General features: G+C 46.1%; 1 protein-coding gene across 6 annotated transcripts in view; it reads left to right on the plus strand.

Moving 5' to 3' along the window:
* Nucleotides 1-21618, plus strand: part of ANKRD17 (ankyrin repeat domain 17) — a 180155-nt gene that overhangs the window by 149885 nt on the left and 8652 nt on the right. For all 6 annotated transcript variants that reach the window (XM_073590404.1, XM_073590394.1, XM_073590413.1 and 3 more), the window contains 2 exons: nt 11973-12125; nt 13236-13385. In XM_073590404.1, coding sequence (XP_073446505.1) covers nt 11973-12125; nt 13236-13385 — 303 coding nt within the window. The remainder of the gene's footprint in view (nt 1-11972; nt 12126-13235; nt 13386-21618) is intronic.

Here is a 21618-nt window from a genome sequence, read left to right on the forward strand (position 1 = left end):
GAGGGCCATATTACAATGTCAGTGGGGGAAGGATCAGTTTGTAGCCTTTCAGGGTAGTAGAAAAGGGTACGGGGTAGCTAAGAGTACCATTGCCAGATGGATCAGGGAGGCCATTATGTTATCCTACTCTGCAAGTGGCGCTCCGGTTCCAGAAAGCATCAAGGCTCACTCCACCAGAGCCGTGGCTACCTCCTGGGCAGAGAAGGCTGAGCTGCGGGAGGATTAAAGCCGGCGATAGCGGGCACCTGCACGGCACGCTCCCTCATGATCTGGCTGCAGCAGTTGGAAGAGAAACTAGCATCAAGGGTCCCGAGAGAGAAGATATTGGCAGATGTGTATCTCTTGCATGGGGCAGCAGCTTTTTTAGCGGATACCTCGGCGGATTCTATGAGGTTAACGGCCAGAGCAGCAAATTTGTCAAATGCTGCTAGACGAGCACTGTGGCTTAAAGGCTGTCCGGGTGACCTGCAATCTAAGGCTAAACTGTGCTCTCTCCCCTGTGATGGGAGATTCTTATTCGGAAAGAACTTAGACGACATCCTAGAGAAAGCGAGCGATGGGAAGAAAGGCTTCCCCAGGTTCCCAACAGAGCAGAGAAGACGGCCCTTTCGTAGAGGCGGAAGGTTCAATAGGGGGCGTCCTCCGGCCGATAGGAGATGGGAGGACAAAAGGAAAAAAGAGTCAGGCTTTATGTTTGGTGGAGGTACTTCCACCTCGAAAAAGTCCCCACAATGATGCCAGTATTCCAGTAGGGGGGAGATTGGCACTCTTTTACCAGGCATGGGAAAAGATCTCCTCCAATACCTGGATCTTAGGCATCTTAAAAGAAGGCCTGAAAATCCCCTTTGTTCACCAACCAAAGCCCGTGTTCGTAGTTACCCCTATCAGAAGAGCGGCCGAAGAACAGTTGGCCTTGGAAACAGAGATCCTGAACCTAATAGACAAACAGGTCCTCTACGAAGTCCCGGACACACAGAAGGGAAGAGGTTTCTATTCACTTCTTTTGATCAAGAAACCGAACCAATCGTTCAGGACAATTAAAAACCTCAGAGGACTCAATCGGTGGATAGGGAATCAGACCTTCAAGATGGAGTCAGTGACTACGGCCATAAAGCTACTACATGAAGATTGCTTTATGGCTGTAGTCGATCTGAAGGACGCATATTATCATATCCCTATCCATCCAGATTACCAAAAATACTTGAGGGTAGCACTTTATATCCAAGGCATACTGAAGCACTTTCAGTTCACAGCTCTTCCGTTTGGTGAATATATAGCCCCGAGAGTTTTCACCAAGGTCATAGCGGAGGTAACGTCTTTCCTTCGAATTCAAAATACAGTCATAATACGCTATCTGGACGATTTCCTCATAGTGGGCAACTCCGAGGACCAATGTACTACGCAGTTGAGTCAGGTGACCGACACCTTACAAGAATTAGGATGGATAATAAATTTCAAAAAAATCAAAACTACAACCCCTAAAGCAACAGACCTTCCTGGGATTTATCCTGGACTCAGAACGACAACTGCTTCCGGAGGCCAAAAAAGAGAAGGTGCGGAACATGGCCTTGTCAGCCCGAGACCAACCTCAGATGACGTTGAGGAAAGCAATGTCTCTACTAGGCACTCTGACGTCCTGTATTCCTGCGGTCAGGTGGGCTCAAATTCATACCCGTCAACTCCAGTGGGAGATACTAGCAGCACAAAGATCGCTAGGACGGCGTTTAGAAGGAGGTCTAGAGCTTTCATTAGAGACCAGAGACTCTCAACTGGTGGCTGGACAGTACAAATTTGACCACGGGGATACCTTGGGACAAACAGGCAACAGATATGATTTTAACGGACGCAATCTCCCTGGGGTGGGGGGCGCACCTAAGGGGTCACGTAGGCCAGGGGTTCTGGACACCTCAAGAAAGGAGGGCATCCTCCAATCTCAGAGAATTGTGGGCTGTGAACAAAGCCCTAGCCCACTTCTTTCCCCTACTCGGGGGTCGCGAAGTCCGCATTATGTCAGACAACAAAGTGACGGTGGCATACATCAACCACCAAGGGGGACAAAATCATACTCCCTAATGAAAGCAGCAGACGACATCCTGGGAACAACACTTACACTCCTTAACAGCCTTACATAAAAGGGGCAGAAAACATAGAGGCCGATTTTCTAAGCCGCAATACTCTGAGGCAGGGAGAATGGGTCCTAAATCGGTCCATTTTTCAAAAGATAACGCAGCTTTGGAGAGTACCAGTGATAGAACTCTATGCCAATAAACACAACAGGCAAACACAAAGGTTTTGCTAGGAAAAAGCAATTAGTTCCAGCTGCGTGTAAAAAAATGTCTTCTTTATTTCAACATTAAAATTATGTCATCTTCATAGTATGCCATACACACGGACACGGCAACGCGTTTCGATCTGTAAGATCTTTGTCAGAGCCATAGAGATACACTGATCTCAGCTGCATATATACTGCATTTGATCCAATGACATGCACAAAAACAATCACATGACAATTAACTCATTAAAATTACATAGCAATGTACAAAATAAATTAAAATACATGTTGCAAAAGAAAAATATTTATCTTTTCAACAATAATGAAGCATTAGGTCATTTCGTTTATTTAAACCATTCGGGGATCGGACATCTAGGTGATAAATCCAAAAAGCCTCTCTTGTTAACAGGCGTCGCTTTGAATCTCCGCCGCGGAAAGGAATTTTAACCTGTTCTATTCCTTGCACTTTAAAACTCGAGATGTTTCTAGCATGGTGCCTAATGAAATGCTGCGACACAGCTGATATATTACGATTCATGTTATTCGTATTTTCAATATCATGTAGATGTTCCCTAATGCGCATCTTCATTTTTCTAGATGTACACCCTATATATGATAATTTGCAAATGGTGCAATCTATCTTGTATATTACATTAGTTGAATTACAATTAATATATTGTTTTATGGTATATTGCACTTTATTTGCCGCATCAGAAAATTTTTTTGTAACATTTGCATGTCTACATGTTTTGCATTTTGTAGCTCCACATCTGAAAAAACCATTACAGGTTAACCAGGTTTTATTAGTTGTATTTTTAAGGGCGTCGCTTTCCGCGGCGGAGATTCAAAGCGACGCCTGTTAACAAGAGAGGCTTTTTGGATTTATCACCTAGATGTCCGATCCCCGAATGGTTTAAATAAACGAAATGACCTAATGCTTCATTATTGTTGAAAAGATAAATATTTTTCTTTTGCAACATGTATTTTAATTTATTTTGTACATTGCTATGTAATTTTAATGAGTTAATTGTCATGTGATTTTTTTTGTGCATGTCATTGGATCAAATGCAGTATATATGCAGCTGAGATCAGTGTATCTCTATGGCTCTGACAAAGATCTTACAGATCGAAACGCGTTGCCGTGTCCGTGTGTATGGCATACTATGAAGATGACATAATTTTAATGTTGAAATAAAGAAGAAATTTTTTTACACGCAGCTGGAACTAATTGCTTTTTCCTATTGATCACACGTCAGTCAAGACGGAGCTCCGAGGTCTGCGGTCTACATTTGGTGAGCTGGCTTTTGTTTGTTTTTATACAAAGGTTTTGCTCCCTAAACCCAAGGGAAGATCCATGGGCAGTGGACTCTCTGCACATTCAGTGGAACTTCAAGCTGGCCTATGCGTTTCCCCCAGTCGCTATGATCCCAACAGTGGTCAAGAAGATCAGGACCGATCAAGCCAGAGTAATTCTGATAGCCCCATTCTGGCCAAAAAGGCCCTGGTTTGCTCTACTACGGAGAATGTACGTCTCCGATCCATGGGTTCTGCCAGAAATCCCGGACCTCCTAGCCCAGGGCCCGATATTCCACGCGCAAGTCAAGGGATTCCATCTGACGGCGTGGAATTTGAAAGGTCGCTTTTAAAGGGTAGAGGGTTCTCCCCGGGGTTGGTGGCCACCCTGCTTTAAAAGTAGGAAACCAGTGACAACTAACATCTACGGCAGAACATGGAATAAATTCCTACAGTTCCTAGGTAAGCCGTTAGAACAAGAACCCCCTATTAGTGTCTTCTTGGAGTTTTTGCAAGCAGGTTTACAGCTAGGATTAGCGGTAAATACACTTAAGGTTCAGGTATCTGCACTAGGGGCTCTCTATAACTGCAACTTGGCAGCAAATAGATGGATAGCCAGATTCATCAAATCCTATCATAGGGCTAAACCTATTCCAATACCCAGGATAGCTCCTTGGGATTTAAACCTAGTACTAGAGGCCCTTACAAAAAACCATATGAACCATTACATCAGCTCCCTGTAAAATTTCTGACCCTAAGACAATCATGTTAGTGGCCCTTACTTCAGCCCGTAGAGTAAGCGACCTGCAGGCTCTCTCAGTAAATCCACCCTATACACAAGTTTTTCAAGACAGGGTGGTGCTAAGGACAGACCCCGCTTATCTGCCTAAGGTAGCATCAGATTTCCATCGGGGTCAAGAGATTATCCTCCCATCCTTCTGTGATAATCCAAAGAATCCAGGGGAAGAAAAGTTCCATAGTTTGGAGGTTAAGAGAGCCCTACTAGAATACATATCTGTCACCAGCCAGTGGAGAAAGTCCCAGTCCCTATTCGTAGTTTTTCAGGGTGCCAGGAAAGGCTATGGGGTTTCGAAAGGGACTATTGCTAGGTGGATTAGGGAGGCCATTAGTGTAGCCTACTCAGCTAGTGGTATCCCGATACCTGACGGCATCAAGGCTCATTCCACCAGAGCTGTAGCAACATCCTGGGCTGAAAAGGCAGAAGTATCGATTGAACAGATTTGTAAGGCCGCTACCTGGGCCTCACCTTCAACCTTCTTTAAGCACTATAGATTAAATCTATCCTCCTCTGCTGACTTAACCTTTGGTAGAAGGGTGCTGCAAGCGGTGGTCCCTTCCTAAGGTGTTTCGAAGTCTCCAAAAGTCTCTCAGGTGGTGCTGTCATGGGTGAAGGGAAAACCACCATGGTTACTTACCGGTAGCCGGTTTTTCCGGAACCCATGACAGCACCCGTATATTTCCCCCCCCTTTTCACCGTATGGGTGTGCACAATTAGCAGGGTGCATTGTGTGATGTGGTGTTGGATTAACATGTAACTAACTGGGAAGTCCTCTCAATGCTCTGTAACCCAACTGAAGCGGGGGAGAGGTGCCGCCCCTTATATCTCAGTAGGTTCCTGTCCTGGCGGGGCGGATCCCTCTCTCATGTGTTGCTGTCATGGGTTCTGGAAAAACCGGCTACCGGTAAGTAACCATGGTGGTTTCTTTGTTCTGTAGACATCCAGGATGCTTATCTTCACTTTCATATTTGTGTTCAGCATCAGAGTTTCCTACGGTTTGTGATCCAGGAAGATCACTGTCAGTTCACTGCTCTTCCCTTCGGCCTGGCTTCTGCCCTGAGTTTTCATAGAGGTCATGGGAGCTGTCATGGCCTTCCTTCTCCCCCCAGGGATTCTCATAATTCCTTACTTGGATGATCTTCTGATCAATGGGCCGTCCCGTCGAGAATGCAAGCAATGTCTTCATATCACTCTGGACATTCTGGTCTGTCTCGGTTGGCTTGTCAACAGAGAGAAGTCCTCCCTGACACCAGCTCAGCATCTGATGTTTCTGGGTATGAGGTTCGACACGGCCCAAGTCCCCGTGTCTTCCTTCCAAAGGAGAAGTTTTCATCCCTCTGCCAGGGGATCCTCACTCTAAAACGACCAGCTCCCCCACCCCCCCCCCCCCCCCCCCCCCCCGCGGTCCTGCATGAGTGTTCTGGGGAAGATAATTGCCGCCATGGAAGTCGTGCCTTTTGTCCAGTTCCATACCCGTCTTCAGACTGTCTTCCTGGACCAACCCGTGCTTCTGCCTCTAAAGGTGAGGCAGTCCCTGACCTGGTGGATGCTATCCTCATCATTCCTACAAGGGAAGTCCTTCCTTCCAGGGCTGTGGAGTCGGAGTTAGTTTGGGTTGGAGTCGGAAGAAATGTACCTACTCAGACTCCAGCTTTAAAAAAAAAAAATGTATTAATATTTCATAATTGAACTTTCATATGAATTTTATAAATGTTACGCAAATATGTATGTTCTATCAAACTATGAACAACAGTGATAAGCAGTTCTGCTGGAGATAGACATTTCTTACTTCTTGTGTGTCACTGTTCTCCACTGCCCTTATCTAATCTTATACTTGGTTAACCTCATGCTGCCCCAACCCCCCTACTTACAATGTATGAAACTGAAAGTGAAAATGTGTTGCAAATTCTTAGTAGTAAAGCTCCTCTAGACTAGATCATACTAGGTGTGCGTCTTCCAAGCATCTCACAGCTGCCTGCTACTCAGAAGAGGAAGACCGTAAGAAGTATTCTCCTTTCAACAAACTTTGCATCAGTTAACTGAGAGTACATGAGAAATAATAACAGTATTACTGACCACTATATCAGTTGTACGACCTGGCAATAATTTTGTACAATTGTTTTTAGGAAAAACAATTGTCATTTGGATTTGTGAATGCAGAATTAAAAACCTGGGAATGTCAAAGAAGCATCACATTAAATCAGCTGTATTTGAACATTTCACCATCACTCAAGATAGAAAACATTATGTCTGTCAGTGTATGACAAATGATCCAGACGAAAACAAATGCTGTGAAGCCAAGATGAGTGCATATTCAGGCAAAGATAAAAATGCTGAACCAGCCAAAAATTATCAAAAGTAATGCTCTCAAGACAATCAAATAGAAAAACCCAGGATCAACCTCCAATTGAAGTTCAGACCAACACCGGAGCATTCAAATAGTAAAACATCATTTCTTTTATTAGTACAAATTTCAGAAATTTAAAAGACATACATGTTCACAAGATTAGTGCAAGAAAAAAGGGACCAATAACTCCCATTATATGTACTTTGCTGCATGGTATTGAACCTCATAGCTAATAAACAATCAAATTGTATATGCTGATAGAGACCTATACTAAAGTATCTGCTGTTCAATGAAACATGCACAGTATTTTCACTACACAGCTGATGCCCATCGGCTAAGATAAACACTAGCCTGGGCTATCCTAATACTAGACCAAAGATATGTTTATAATTTATAACTAACTAGAAGGTATATCTATATTAACTAATTAGCGCTAAAGCTACTGAGGCCATTACCTGGATCCTGGCAGCGTTGGTAAAAGTCCCATGGGAGACAAATCCCTCCACCCCATGTATTGTAACTGAGGAGCAAACTGAAGTTGCTTCAGATGAACAGCAACATGATAGTTTAGATCTTGTTGAAACTGTGTCTATATGTTCTTTCATTCATCACATGCGCTTTGTTGTGCATACGCTACAACTGGCTATAAGAGACAGTCTGCAAGAAGGACATGCTGCTGCACTGATTAGCAAGGTGAGAAAATTGGCTACTGTTGCCAGAACCCCTAAAGTTGACTCAATTTTGAAGAGACGTGCTGGGAAAGGGGCAATTATTGATCAAGCCACACGATGGGGCAGTACTTAATGATTCAGCGCTTGGTTGAACTGAAAACCTTTATTGTAGACATGGCTAACCCTCAACTGACGCTAAATGAAAGTCAGTGGAATCAGGTGACTGAGCTGGAAAAATTGCTAGAGCACCCATTTACAGTGACTAAAAAATTACAAGCAGAGGACTTAACTCCAGGTATTTTCTTAAAGGAGTGGAAGAACCTGATGTTTCGCCTGTCCCAAAGAGGAGGGTTAATTGCAAGTGGCATTGCTACATCATTGGAACGGAGAGAGGAGCTACTATTACAAAATAACATTCTTTTGGCAGCTGTTTATGTAGACCCAATGCATTGGATTCTTCTAGATGATCAACAGCTAAGTAAAGGAAAAGAAGCTCTGTTTGAAATAGCAGTAAGGATGAAAGGGTTGCAGAACAGTCAGGAGGAACAAGAAGAATTTGGTCATCCTGCCACATCTTCACCCTCATCATCAACTGATGAAGAATTTAATTTCGAAAAATATTTGGATCACAATGACCGTGCAAAGCGTTCCCGCATAGAAGAAGAGTCATCCCCATCAAGCAACACAGCCAGTACATTTCAGCAGAATTTTTCATGTGCACTAAAAGAAATTGAGAAATTTGACCGTTCATCAAAAATAACAGTGCAACAAGCGATTCCTCTGTATCCTGACATTGTCAGAGATGTTGCCCGAGTGGTTACTGCTTTGCCACCAACACAAGTTAGTGTAGAGAGGTTGTTCTCTGCTCTCAAAATAATTAGATCAGATTTGAGGGCATCCATGAAGGAGGATCTGACAGAGGCAATACTTTTTCTGAGGACAAATTTATAGATTTCTTCTTATTAACTGCTTAAAAGTGTTTATTGCATATTTACTTACAGTTTAGAAAAGTTTATAAAAGTTATTTGCTATATTCTAATTGTTTTCTAATAAATGTAGTTTTTGCTCTAAGTGGTCTGATTACTTATATGATGGTGAGAAACTGAATAAGCACGATGTTTAATATTTTACAACAGTAAATTTGTTATGAATTGGCCATTTATGAAGGAGCCGGAGCCTGATAAAATCCAGGAGTCGGGAGTCGCAACTGTGGCTTACCGACTCCACAGCCCTGCTTCCTTCCCTTCCGGTGGCAGGTCATCACCACCGACACCAGTATCCTCGGTTCGGGAGCGGTCTTTCTTCATCACACGGCGCAGGGTCGATGGAACGTCTAAGAAGCCGCTCTCCCCATCAGTCTTCTGGAGATCAGGGCAATTTTTTTGCCCCTTGCGGCTAGCAGTCCCTCCTCGCTGGTCTGCAGACAATCGAACAATGCCACTGCATTAGCTTACATAAACCATCAAGGAGGGACTTGCAGCAAACAGGTGATGGCAGAGGTAGCAAGGATTCTACGATGGTTGTAGCGTCAAGCTCCCGCTACATCAGCCGTGCACATCCTGGGGGTGGAAAATTGGGCAGCTGATTTTCCCAGTCGTCAGGGTCTTGCATCGGGTGAGTGGTCTCTCAACCCCCCCCCCGTTTTCAACCAGATATGCCGAAGATGGGGAGATGGGGCACACCCGACGTTGACCTGATGGCGTCTCAGAGGAACCACAAGGTTCCTCAATACTTAGCTAGGTCCTGGGATCCACTAGCCATCGGCTGCAATGCTCTAGTAATCCCATGGTCTCCATTCCAGCTGCCTTATCTTTTTCCACCTCTCCTCTTGATTCCGAGAGTCATGAAAAAGATAAAGGCGGAAGGGATTCCTGTGATCCTGATAGCTCTAGACGGGCCTGGTACGTGGAGATGGTGAACATGCTCATGGACGCTCCCTGGAGGCTTCCAGACCGTCCAGCTCTGCTCTCGCAAGGCCCCCTCTTTCACCAGAGTTCACAGTCTCTGAATTTAACGGCATGGCCATTGAGGCCGCAGTCCAGAGGGAGGTTGGTTTTTTCCCATCAGGTCATTCAGACCATAATTAGGTGAGAAGACCAGCATCCTCGCTTAGCTACCAGAGATACTGGAAGGCATTCTTCCAGTGGTGTGATGACAAATTTGACCCCTTTGTCCTTTTCCCTTCCTTCCATCCTGTGTTTTCTACAAGCGGATCTTGACTCGGGTCTATCATTCGATACTCTTAAGGGGCAAGTTTCCGCTCTGTCAATTCTTTTCCAAAGAAATCCCAGGTTAAGACCTTTCTTCAAGGAGTCACCCACTTGGCATCTCTTTATCATCCCTGATAGATCAATGGGACCTTAACCTTATCCTTGGCACACTCCAGTGTGCTCCTTTTGAGTCCATTCAAGACATTCCGTTTTCTCTCCTGTGTTGGAAAGTTGCCTTCTTAGTTGCCATTATGTCCATCAGGAGAGTTTCTGAGCTAGTGGTATTATCCTGCCATTCTCAATTCCTGATTCTACATTAGGAAAAGGTGGTTCTCAGACACGTTCCTTCTTACCTAAGGTGGTCTTTTCATTTCACATTACTGAAGACGCTGTCCTTTCTTCTCTGTCCCTCTCCGGTCTATCCCCTGGAGGAGTCCCTCCACAAGTTGGATCTGGTAAGAGCTATTCGAGTCTCTTTTAAGGACTGCTACCTTTCACCACTCTGATGCCTTGTTTGTCATCTCTGCAGGTCGTCGTAAGGGGCTCCCAGCTTCTGGGTCCGCTATTGCCTGTTGGATTCGGTGGGCAATATTGGAGGCATACTGCGTCCTGGACTAACAGCCCCGTCCGGGGGGGTGAAGGCTCACTCGGGCGGTGGGGGTTTCGTGGTCAGCTCGTCAGCAGGCCTCGGCTTTACAGATTTGTAAAGCTGCAACCTGGTCATCTTTTCACACCTTTGTGAGGTTTTACAGGGTTCATACTCATGTCTCGTCTGATGCAGGCCTGGGAAAGAAGGTGCTGCAGGTGACAGTTTCGCACTGGCTGACCCAAGTCTGTTTTTCTTTGCATTCTTTGTTCCCACCCTAGGGACTGCTTTGGGACCTGTTTGGTTACCTGTGTCCCCCAATGCAGTGATAAAAAAGAGGGTATTTTGGTACACACCGTAAAATCTTTCTTGGCGCCTTCTTTGGGGGACACAGCTCCTCCCTATCTGTTTGTACCTCTATTGGGCCTACATGCCTTTGTTGTTGGGTTGGTACATATGTTGAGTTTTGGTTGCTTCTCCTACTGCCTTAACACTAAGGCCTCTTTCACACATCAGTTTTTTGCCGTCAGGCGCGATCCGGCTTTTTTTTGTAAAACCGGATCCGGCAAAATGCAATGCCGGATCCAGTTTTTCCCCATTGACTTGCATTGGCGCCGGATCGCATTGCGTTTCATCCGTTTTTTGCCGGATCCGGCAACTTGTCTCATTCCGGCGTCTGGAAAAAACGGCTACTGTAACGTTTTTTGTCTCCGGCGAAAAAGCCGGAAGTGCCGGATCCGGCGCTTCCAGCTTTTTGCTACAATGAAAGTCTATAAGCGCCGGAATGCGCCGGATCCAGAAAAAGACGGATCCAGCCACCGGATCCGTTTTTTTTTTAAGTCTGCGCATGCTCAGATCTAATTGGCCAGCCCCCGGAAACAGATATAACCTGCCAGACGGATCCAGCAAAAAAAACGGATCCATTTCTACAGTTCTCCAAAATTTATGCCGGATCCGTTTTTTCTAAAAATAGCCGGATCCTGCCTGACGGCAAAAAACTGATGTGTGAAAGTAGCCTAACTGAGGTACTTTGTGCCTGTCAGTGGGTGTATACTGCTGAGGAGCTATTTTTCCTTTTTTGCCTAGTGTCAGCCTCCTAGCAACAGCATCATACACCCATGGTTACCTGTGTCCCTTAATGAAGACTCCAAGAAAGAGATTTCACTTTGAGTACCAAAAATCCCTCTCTTCTTCTCTTACAGGTCAGGTTGGGGGCTTATATACAACATTATAGAATGCTGTATATCAGCCCTCAAAGGTGATGGCCGTAACTTGTATTGGACAAAACTGGTGACCGGTTACCTTTTAAATAGGTTTTGGGGAATTCATCCATGCCACTGATGTCTGTATCTACCTGCAAGTATCTTGTCCCAGAACAGATGTGTCATGGTTATGTGCAAGTGCTCATCTGTGATTTAAATCGGTCAACACAGGCTGTAAACTAGAGTTCAAAAAAGGAACGTCACCCTTTTAGTAGAACCCCTCTCCACCCAAATGTAACGGGGAGCACTTGCACTTTTTTTTTTTACTGGGTGACAAAGTAAAGAAAAGATTGTGCCATGGAGGGAAATAGTAAGAGTCTGTGCCAGATCATCTTTGTCTCTTCAGCTTTTCCCCTTTCTTACATGAAGAGCTAGAAAGTAAAACCTTTCATTCTTTGGCCACCTTTAGAAGTCATAAAGTATTGCATATGTCTGTGGCAGTAAAAGAGAGCATCATAATGCCTGTCTGTTATCATTCTCTTAATATAGGATTGCTTGTTGGTAATTTTATTTATTTTTTTTTATTATGAAGGTTATCAGATTCCATAATGGAAACAAACAATTCATTGTCCACAAATGTCAAGACGGCCCCTTCTCCACTGTCATCTCCTAATGGGAAGTTGACCATTGCCAGTCCTAAAAGAGGACAGAAGAGGGAAGAAGGTTGGAAAGAAGTGGTCAGAAGGTATTTGAAGCCACTCTCCTTGTGCATAATCTTGATATTTAGTCACCAGCAGAAACTTTTAGTATAAAAATCCATTTAACCCATAAGCTCTGAAGTGTAGAGGCAAATATCCTGATTCCAGTGATGTGTCAATTACTGGCTGCTTGGTGCAGTTTTGATAGAACCTATCTTCTCTGCTGTAAATGCAGCAGTGATCAGATTATTGAGCTGTGTATAACTCTGCTCACACCACTGATTGTGCAGTGTACATAGGAAGCTGCCAATCAGTTGTGGGGACTGGGTTACACTAGCTGTATTGGCTTGCATTTGACACCTAATCCAGAAGTCATAATCGCCTGCTGATAAAACACTGTGAAACTACAGAAAGCTAATGAGCAAGTGACACATCTCTGGAATCAGATTCTTTGACTCTACATTATGCTATTCTCCTGCGTGCAGCTGCTCACTTCCAGTAATTGGGTTGGTTCAGGTAGCTGTTGGGCCACCACTCACTACAGAATGTGGTTGTAATCCCTTCTTGGCTCTTTTAACAGCCTACTCTGTAGCGTAAGTGTGATATATCAGACTGTCACTGTGCCTAGGAGTGATTTATAGGCGCACTCGCAGGATAGTGATTAATGACTGTATACAAGCGGCTGCAGGGAAAATATAACTTCATTTTCTCCCTGTAGCTGCTGCTTCAATAAGGTGTTTTTTTTTTTTTTTTGTTTGTTTGTTTTTTTTGAGGTGTCCAAGCCATTGAAAAGGTTTAACTATTTCAAAGCTAATCTACAATAGTAGATGGTTTATTGTATTGTCTCCTACATTTGTTGTGTATTTATTACTGGCTAATAGCTTTTCCAAAGAATATAATGTATATACTCTAGTATAAGCCGAGGCACCTAATTTTGCCACGATAAACTGGGTAAGCTTATTGACGCGAGTGTAAGCTGGGTATGCATTGTCCCCTCATCCCTGTCCTGGTATGCATGGCTCCCCCGTCCCCTGTTTTCAACACAAAAAAAGTGCTGAAAAATTTATACAAGTATTTAACGGTAGTTAATATAAATCTTGGCATAGTTGTTGAGCATTCTCTTACTGTCACCGTCACTGGTTTCTTGTTTCTTCTAGGTCAAAGAAAGTGTCTGTTCCATCAACAGTCATTTCACGAGTTATAGGCAGGGGTGGCTGCAACATCAATGCTATCAGAGAGTTCACCGGAGCCCACATTGATATAGACAAGCAGAAGGATAAAACTGGTGATCGAATCATAACTATCAGGTAAAAGACATGGGGTGGCACGAGAAAATCACAGAACAGAAATCAGTGTGCTTCTGGTTTTGCATTGTGAAATACATAAAGCATGACATATCAGTTTTTGCAAGCAGCCTTGAAATTGCAATGAGAAACAGACTTTCTAAGACCCGGTGTATGTATGTTTAACATGGGTCACTTTGTACTAAATCTATCTTTTTGTACTTAATTTAAATGTTACCCCTCTTTGGTAACTGAGACTCATCTGTGCAGTCAAGCACAACTTTACAGTCTTCTAATAGACCTGTAAAAATGAATAGTGTTCTAGTCATAAGTTTTCCATGCAGCTATTAACCCCTTCATGACCTTTGGCTTACATTTACAACAATGGTAGTGTCCCTGCCTTTGATGCAACTAACAAATAGTCGCACTCTGCAGCACCACAGCATGAAAATAAATTGCATTACTGCTCTAGAAAATAGAAAAAAATTGAGACTACTTAGTGATTCACGTCACTGCCCAAACACATTTGGTATCGCTGCATTCGTAAAAGTCCAGTCTGTCAAACTATTAAATAGCCCAAAGGGGTCAATCAGTTAGATGGGAGTAAAATACATATAAAGCCTACAAAAGTACTTTCACAATATATATGCAAATCAATTTATTTTACAATTTACTGAACATTTCTGTAATGAATATATATTTTTATTTATATTCCAGCCTCTTATATGCTGCAGTTCATCTTTTGAATGTTTTTCTCTATTGCTTTATTGGGGGACCCAGGAGCCATGGGGTGTATGCTGCTGACACTATGCACAAAAGGAAGTTAGCTCCTCTTCTGCAGTCTACACTCCACTGACTGGCACTAGGCTACTCAGTTTAGCTTAGTATCCGTAGGCGGTGGACACGGGTCTTTCATTATACCTCCGCGTGCGTCGTTCCTTTTCAGGTACCCGGAGGGATACATTGTGAATAGTCACAACTTTACTCCCACAAAGAGACTGAGTACGGTGTGTACTCCCGCCCCGTATCCTCATGTCTCCACGGCAGTACCAAGAGCCCCTAACAGAGAAGAGTGTTTAGGTGACCCGGATCCGGTCCTTGCCCCCATTTCCCTACCCACTCGCCCACCAGAGCCTGTCTGTTTTCGGTGGCGAAGACGTTTCACAAAGCACCAAGTTCGGACGTCTTACATCTCTGGATTAAGAGGCACTTTCTCCCTCTCCACCAGGTTCCCAAAGAAGAAGAAAGGATGAAGAGAGAAGATGGAGGACACAAAACTTCCCCCGTGTCCTTTTTTTTTTGTTTTGTTTTATTGGCCCTTTTTAGAGCGCTGGGGCGTTTGGAGGTTAAGGGCCTTAATTGCAAGCAGGATAGGGTGCCGGACTACCTTCCTTTTGGTGCTCACTGAGTCCTCCGCGCCGCTTTCCCCTGCTCCGGCGGTCAGGACAGTAAATTTAGGCCCCGGCTTTTCGGGCCCAGCTCTCGGCGTTTGCTCCACGCCCTTTTTCTCCTGCATCCGGGCAGGCTTTTCTCCCGACCGTCTTGTCTTCTGCCCGGCATTTAGCTCCGCCCCCTCCATCGGCCTCTATATGAGCGCTGACCGCCGCCATCTTGATACCACCGGATATGGCGGCTGTCTCCGCCTCTTCCCCAGGGTCCCTCAGAAAGAGCACGTCCGGAGAAAGCGCGCTTTTCTTCCTGCTGCGTGCGCTTTCTTCACTGGCACCTGTGACTGGATGCCTAACACCTTCTGGACGCTCCGCAGACACTGCCTGATACCTGCAGGGGCTTGCATCGCCCCGCTCTGCCGCCAGCCTCTGTGGTTTGTGAGTAGCTGCTCTGCAGCATGACACTCTCCTCTGCGCCTTCCTGTCCCCTAACCTTCTGGCACCTGTTAGTAGGTCAGTCTCATCATGCCCAAAGGAGAGCGTTCTCGCCCTCATAACTCTTCCTCCTCTTCTGCTCTGTTCATTCATTTTGTGTGCGCTTTGTGTAAGTCCAGGATTCCTTCGGGTCAGTCCTCTCCCCTCTGTCGGACCTGCAGCAACCCCACTGTATCTGCCGTCCAGGAGCCCCTTTCTGTCCCAGACGACAGCGAAGTACCTATTCCAGGCTGGGCTGCCTCTCTGTCGCAGTCCATTGCATACCTCACCAAGGTGTCAAAGACCCTGGTGTCCGTACTTTGACAGGTTGCCCTCTCCTACGCCCGCAGCTGCTAGTGGGTCACAGGAATCACTGTCTGGGCCTTCTAACGCGGACCGCAAGAGATTCAGACAGGAGCGCCTTTCTAGGTCCTCTTCCCACTCCATCTCACCCCCCCCGGGCCTTCCCGGCGGTCTGCCTCTCCCCAATCTTCCTCTCCCGAGTCAGGCGAGACGTTGTCGAACTTGCCATTGGAGGATGAATCGGATCTGGATTCGGACTAAACTTCTAACATGAGAGATTTGGTCCAGAACCTCATTGTGGCGGTTAACCAGACCTTTAACATGAAAAACACCTCTACGGAACCTGCAGATCAGGCGGTTTCGTTTAGACGGTCAAAACCATCTTCTAAGGTCTTCGCCCCTCATGGAGAATTTCAGGAGCTACTCACCAGGGAAAAGGAGAACCCGACAAGACGCTTTCAGAGAGGAAAATGCCTCGGAGTCTTATATCCCTCTTCTCCTGAGCTCACTGCTAATTGGACAGCTTCTCCTACCGTGGACCCACCAGTGTCCAGACTGTCCACCGGCACGGTGCCCTCACTTGCTAATAGAGCGTCCCTCAAGGACTCCAATGACAGGATCATAGAATCCTTTGCAAAATCAGCCTTCAAAGTTGCCGGTTCCACATTATGACCGGCTTCCACCTGGGTCTCGATGGCCATTGCCAAGTGGGCCAAACAACTCCGTCATGGCATTTGTGCTGGAGCTTGTCCGGATAAATTTGCGGATCTCGCCGACCAGATTTCGCATGCAGGAAAGTACTTGGTCTCGGTCTCCCTAGATGCCGCTTCTTGCTCAGCTCAGGTGTCTAGCAATATTGTGGCTATTCGCCAAACTGTCTGGCGTAAGGCCTGGCAGGCGGACTTATCTTCAAAGAAGTCACTTACCAGTTTGCCTTTTCAGGGATCTCATCTATTCTGCTCCCTGCTGGACCAGATTATAAAGGATGTCACTGGGTGCACGAGTTCTTCCCTCCCCCAGTCTAAACCCAGTCTGCCCCCTCTGAAGCGGCAATTTTGGTCCTTTCGTCATTTCACGGCGACAGAGGCTTTTTCCCACCAGCACCCAGGGTAGACCCACCAGATCTTCCTCGACATGACTCATGTCAAGATCCCTGAGTATCTCCCAAGCTGGGCGGTCGTCTTCTCTTCTTCAAGGACGTTTGGCTAGCTTCGGTGGAGGACGCATGGGTCAAGGAGATAGTTTTCTCGGGATACAAAGTAGATTTCACTTTGCGGCCCCAAAACCGATTCTTCAAATCCCGTCCTCCAAGGGACCCTTCTCTGGTCTCGGGTTTCTTTGCAGCCATCGGCTTCCTTCTCAGTTCAGGGGTGATTGTGCCTGTTCTGGAGTGGGAATGCTTCACGGGTTTCTATTTGAACCGGTTTGTGGTGCTAAAGAAAGAGACGGCATGGTGCGGCCCATTCTGGATCTCAAGTTGCTCAACAGGAGAGTCCGCCTGAGACATTTCAGGATGGAGTCCCTCCGTTCTGAAATTGCTTCCATGGAGGCACAGGAATTCCTGTGCTCCATAGACATTCAGGATGCCTATCTTCATGTCCCTATTTTTCCAGGGCATCAGAGGTTTTTGTTTTGCAGTACATCAGCATCCTTTCCAGTTTGTCGCCCTACCGTTCGATCTTGCAATAGCACCAAGGGTTTTCACTAAAATCATGGTAGCCTTGATGGCCATTTTGAGAATCAGAGGTCTTGTCCTCATCCTGTACCTCGATGAAGTCCTCATCAAGGCTCCGTCCTTTTTTCAGGCCCAAGACAGCCTCGCCATTGTTTTTGACACCCTTTTCCTATTTGGGGTGGCTTGTCAACAGGAAAAAGTCCTTCCTTGTTCCGACTCAGCGCCTGATCTTGTTTGACACCTGTCGAACAAGTGACTTTCTCCCCAAAGAAGTGAGAGTAATCCTCCAGCAGGGAGTTCGCTCCCTACAAAGTGTTCGGCTTCCTTCCGCTCAGCCATAAAAGTTCTGGGGATGATGGTGGCAGCGTCGGAGGCGATCCCTTTTTCCCAATTCCACTCAAGACCTCTTCAGCATGCCATCCTTTCACGGTGGAATAGGTCTGTTCTCTCCCTGGATCGTCCATTTCGGCTCTTACCAAGTTAAATGATCTCTCAGATGCTGGCTGGACTCCCCTCTTATCCTCCAGGGCAGGTCCTTCCTTTCCGTCCACTGGCAAGTGGTGAAGACTGATGCCAGCCTTCTCGGCTGGGGAGCAGTATTCCGTCATCTGACTGTCCAAGGATGTTCGGTGAAGGAATCCTCTCTGCTGATCAACATCCTAGAGCTGAGAGCTATTCTTCTGTCCCTCCTCCACTGGGAAACGCTTCTCAAAGGCCTGCCAATCCGAGTTCAGACGGACAATATCACAGCGGTGGCATATGTCAAGCACCAGGGAGGGACCTGGAGTTCCGTGGCAATGGCCGAGGTAACCAAGATTCTTCTCAGGGCAGAGTCGACTTTTTTTCCGGCGATATCTGTAGTTCATATTCCTGGCATGGACAACTGGGCCACTGATTTTCTCAGTCGTGAGGGTCTCGCGGCAGGAGAATGGTCCCTGCATCAGGAGATCTTCCATCAGACCTGCATCCGATGTGGGACTCCGGACGTGGACCTCATGGCGTCCCGACTGAATAGGAAGGTCCCACGTTTCGTCTCCAGGTTCCGTGGCCCGATCGCGGTGGGTGCCAAGTCTCTGGATCTGTTAACTCCCCTCCCCCTTCTTCCCAGGCTGTTGAAGATCAAGCTGGAGCAGGTCCCGGTCATTCTCATCGCGCCGGACTGGCCCAGAAGGTCTTGGTTCGGGGACATAGTCAATCTTCTCGCAGACGCCCCCTGGAGGCTCCCAGACAGACCAGATCTTCTATCCCAGGATCCGATCTGCCACCAGAATTCTCGGTCGTTCAATTTAATGCCGTGGCTTTCGAAACCGCAGTGCTAAGAGCGTCCGGTTTTTCTGATCGTGTGATTCTCACTTTGATCCCGACTAGTAAGCCGTCATCTTCCAGGGTCTATTATCGCACCTGGAAAGCCCATTTCTGCTGGTGTGAGTCTCAACGCATTCCGCCTATGTCCTTTTCTCTGCCCTCCATCTTGGCCTTTCTCCAGATGGGATTGGACACTGGTCTGGCCCTCAGTTCCTTAAAGGGTCAGGTGTCAGCACTTTCCATCCTTTTCCAGAAGAATCTATCCTCCCGTTCTCAGGTCAGAACCTTTTTTCAATGGGTTGCGCATGCAGCTCCCCCTTACAGGACACAGGTGGACCACTGGGATCTCAATCTAGTTCTGGAGGCTCTGAGGAGTCCTCCCTTTGAACTGCTCTGAGAGTTTTCCCTGTCTTTTCTGTTTTGGAAGGTGGCATTTCTGGTGGCCATCACTTCCATTAGGCGTGTTTCGGAGCTGGCCGCCCTTTCTTGTCGCCCTTCCTTTTTGGCTCTGCTCCAGGATAAGGTGGTTTTGCGGCTTCCTCCTTCCTTCCCAAGGTGGTGTCTGCCTTCCACCTAAATATGGATATTGTCTTCCCCTCCTTTTGTCCAGCTCATTCTCTGGAGCATTCATTGAACAAGCTAGATCTGGTGGGGGCGGTGAGTCTCTGGCCAGGACCGCCCCCTTTCAGAAGACGGACTCTCTTCGTCATTCCTGATGGTGCTCTAAGAGGTCTTCCGGCCTCTAAGGCTACGATTGCTCGCTGGATCAGAACGGCGATTTTGGAGGCTTACCGGGTCAAAAACTGAGTGCCTCCCTCTGGGATCAGGACTCGCTCTACCCGGGCAGTGGGCACCTCCTGGGCAGTACACCATAGGGCTTCTGCCCTACAACTTTGCAAAGCGGCAACTTGGTCTTCCATCCACACGTTCACCAAATTTTAATAAGGTCCACCACACCTACCCTTCAGCGGACGCCAGCCTAGGCAGAAGGATCTTGCAGGCGGCAGTGGTGAGTTCTCCGACCTGAATGAAGCTTCATATTCCCTCCCCAGGGACTGCTTTGGGACATCCCATGGTTCCTGTGTCCCCCCAATAAGGCGATAGAGAAAACAAGATTTTTTTTGTTGCTTATCGTAAAATCTGTTTCTCTGAGCCTTCATTGGGGAACACAGCACCCTCCCATGTTTAACAACTCCTGTTCTCTCTTGTGTTCTATTGTTCTGGTTTGTGTTGTCTGTTTGTTCCTTTATCTTGTTTTCTCCTACTGCTTTCTCACTAACTGAGTAGCCTAGTTCCAGTTGGTGGGGTGTACACTGCAGTGTCAGCCTCCTAGTGGCAGCAGCATACACCCCATGGTTCCTGTGTCCCCCAATGAAGGCTCAGAGAAACAGATTTTACGGTAAGCCAATCAAAAATCCTGTTTTTGTTTTCCTGTTTAATAAGGATTACTGATTTGAATATATATTATCAATTGGAATACTTTTTAGGCTTTATTAAATTAATCCGGTAAACAGCATAGAGAAAAAAAATTAAAATTCCACAATTATTTTTTTTGCCACTGCAACATTGCAATAAGGTGATTAAAATATTGTATCTACCACACAATGGTATAAAAAGTCAGCTCAGTGTACAAAAAAAGTAAGCCATCATATCCCAAAAAAAAATACGTTACAGGTGTCGGAAAATGGCAATATAAGCGTTTTTGTTTTTTTTTTTAACCATTTCAGCACACTTGGATTTTTTTTCCCACATTCCAATTTATCACATGATAAAATCAATGTTATTCAAAAGTACAAAAAAAAGTTACAGCTCTAAGAATAAAGAAAGGAAAAAACTAAAGCGCAAAATCATCCACCACTCCCTGGAAAATTGCAAGGTCATGAAGGGTTTAACCCCTTCCCGACCTTTGACGCCACATAGGCGTCATGAAAAGTCGTGCCAATACGACCCATGACTCCTATGTGGCGTCATGAATTGATTGCCCACCTGCGGGTCGGGTGACCGGGGTCACTGAAAGGTCACCCAACCCGCACACAGAGGACCCTTTGTAGTTAACCCCAGGAGGCGTGGCTTAGCCCCATGTGCCTACGATCGCTCTGATTGGCTGTTAAAAGTGAAACAGCCAATCGGAGCGATAGTAATATTTCAATCAAATTTGATGAAATAGTACAAGCCAGCCATGGCCAATGCTGCAGTAGCATCGGACATGGCTGGAGACCGAGACCCGAAACCCCCCCACCCACCCCCCTCTACACCGACTGGCGGGAGCGTTTGGCCGCTGCCGTCACGATCTGCTCCCCCTCCCTCCCATTCCTCCCAACCCCTCCCGGTACCTACTACCGCCATCTTGGAAAATGCAATCTGCAAGCTGCTGATTCATTCATTTATTTTGATCACTGTGATAAACTCTCACAGTGATCGAAATAAAAAATTAAGTCACAGTCCCCCTTATCACCCCCATATTTAGGGACAAATAATAAAATAAAGAAAATATTTTTATTTTTCCGTTAGGGCTAGGGTTACGGTTGGAATTAGGGTTACGGTTGGGGTTAGGGTTGTAATTGGGCTTAGGGTTGGGGTTATGGTTGGAATTGGGGTTATGGTTGGAATTGGGGTTATGGTTGGAATTGGGGTTAAGATTGGAATTGGGGTTAAGATTAGGGGTGGGTTGGGATTAGGGTTAGGCTTGTGGTTAGAGTTAGAGTTGGGATTAGGGTTAGGGGTATTTTGGTATTAGGGTTAGGGGTGTGTTGGGTTTAGGGTTGGAGATAGAATTAAGGGGTTTCCACTGTTTAGGCACATCACGGGGACTTCAAACGCGACTTGGCGCCACCATTTATTCCAGCCAATTTTGCGTTCAAAAAGTCACAGTGCTCCCTCCATTCCGAGCCCCGACATGTGCCCAAACAGTGGTTTACCTCCACATATGGGGTATCCGCGTACTCAGGAAAAATTGCACAACTTTGGGGGTCTAATTTCTCCTGTTTCCCTTGGGGGAAACAAAAAATAGTGGGCTAAAAATAATTTTTTCAGGGGAAAAAAATATTTTTATTTTCACGGCTCTGTTATGAACTTCTGTGAAGTATCTGGGGGTTCAAATTGCTCACTATGC

This window comes from Dendrobates tinctorius, unplaced genomic scaffold, assembly GCF_039654945.1.
Source record: "Dendrobates tinctorius isolate UK_male_01 unplaced genomic scaffold, ASM3965494v1 ptg000011l, whole genome shotgun sequence".
Taxonomy (NCBI): Eukaryota; Metazoa; Chordata; class Amphibia; order Anura; family Dendrobatidae; genus Dendrobates; species Dendrobates tinctorius.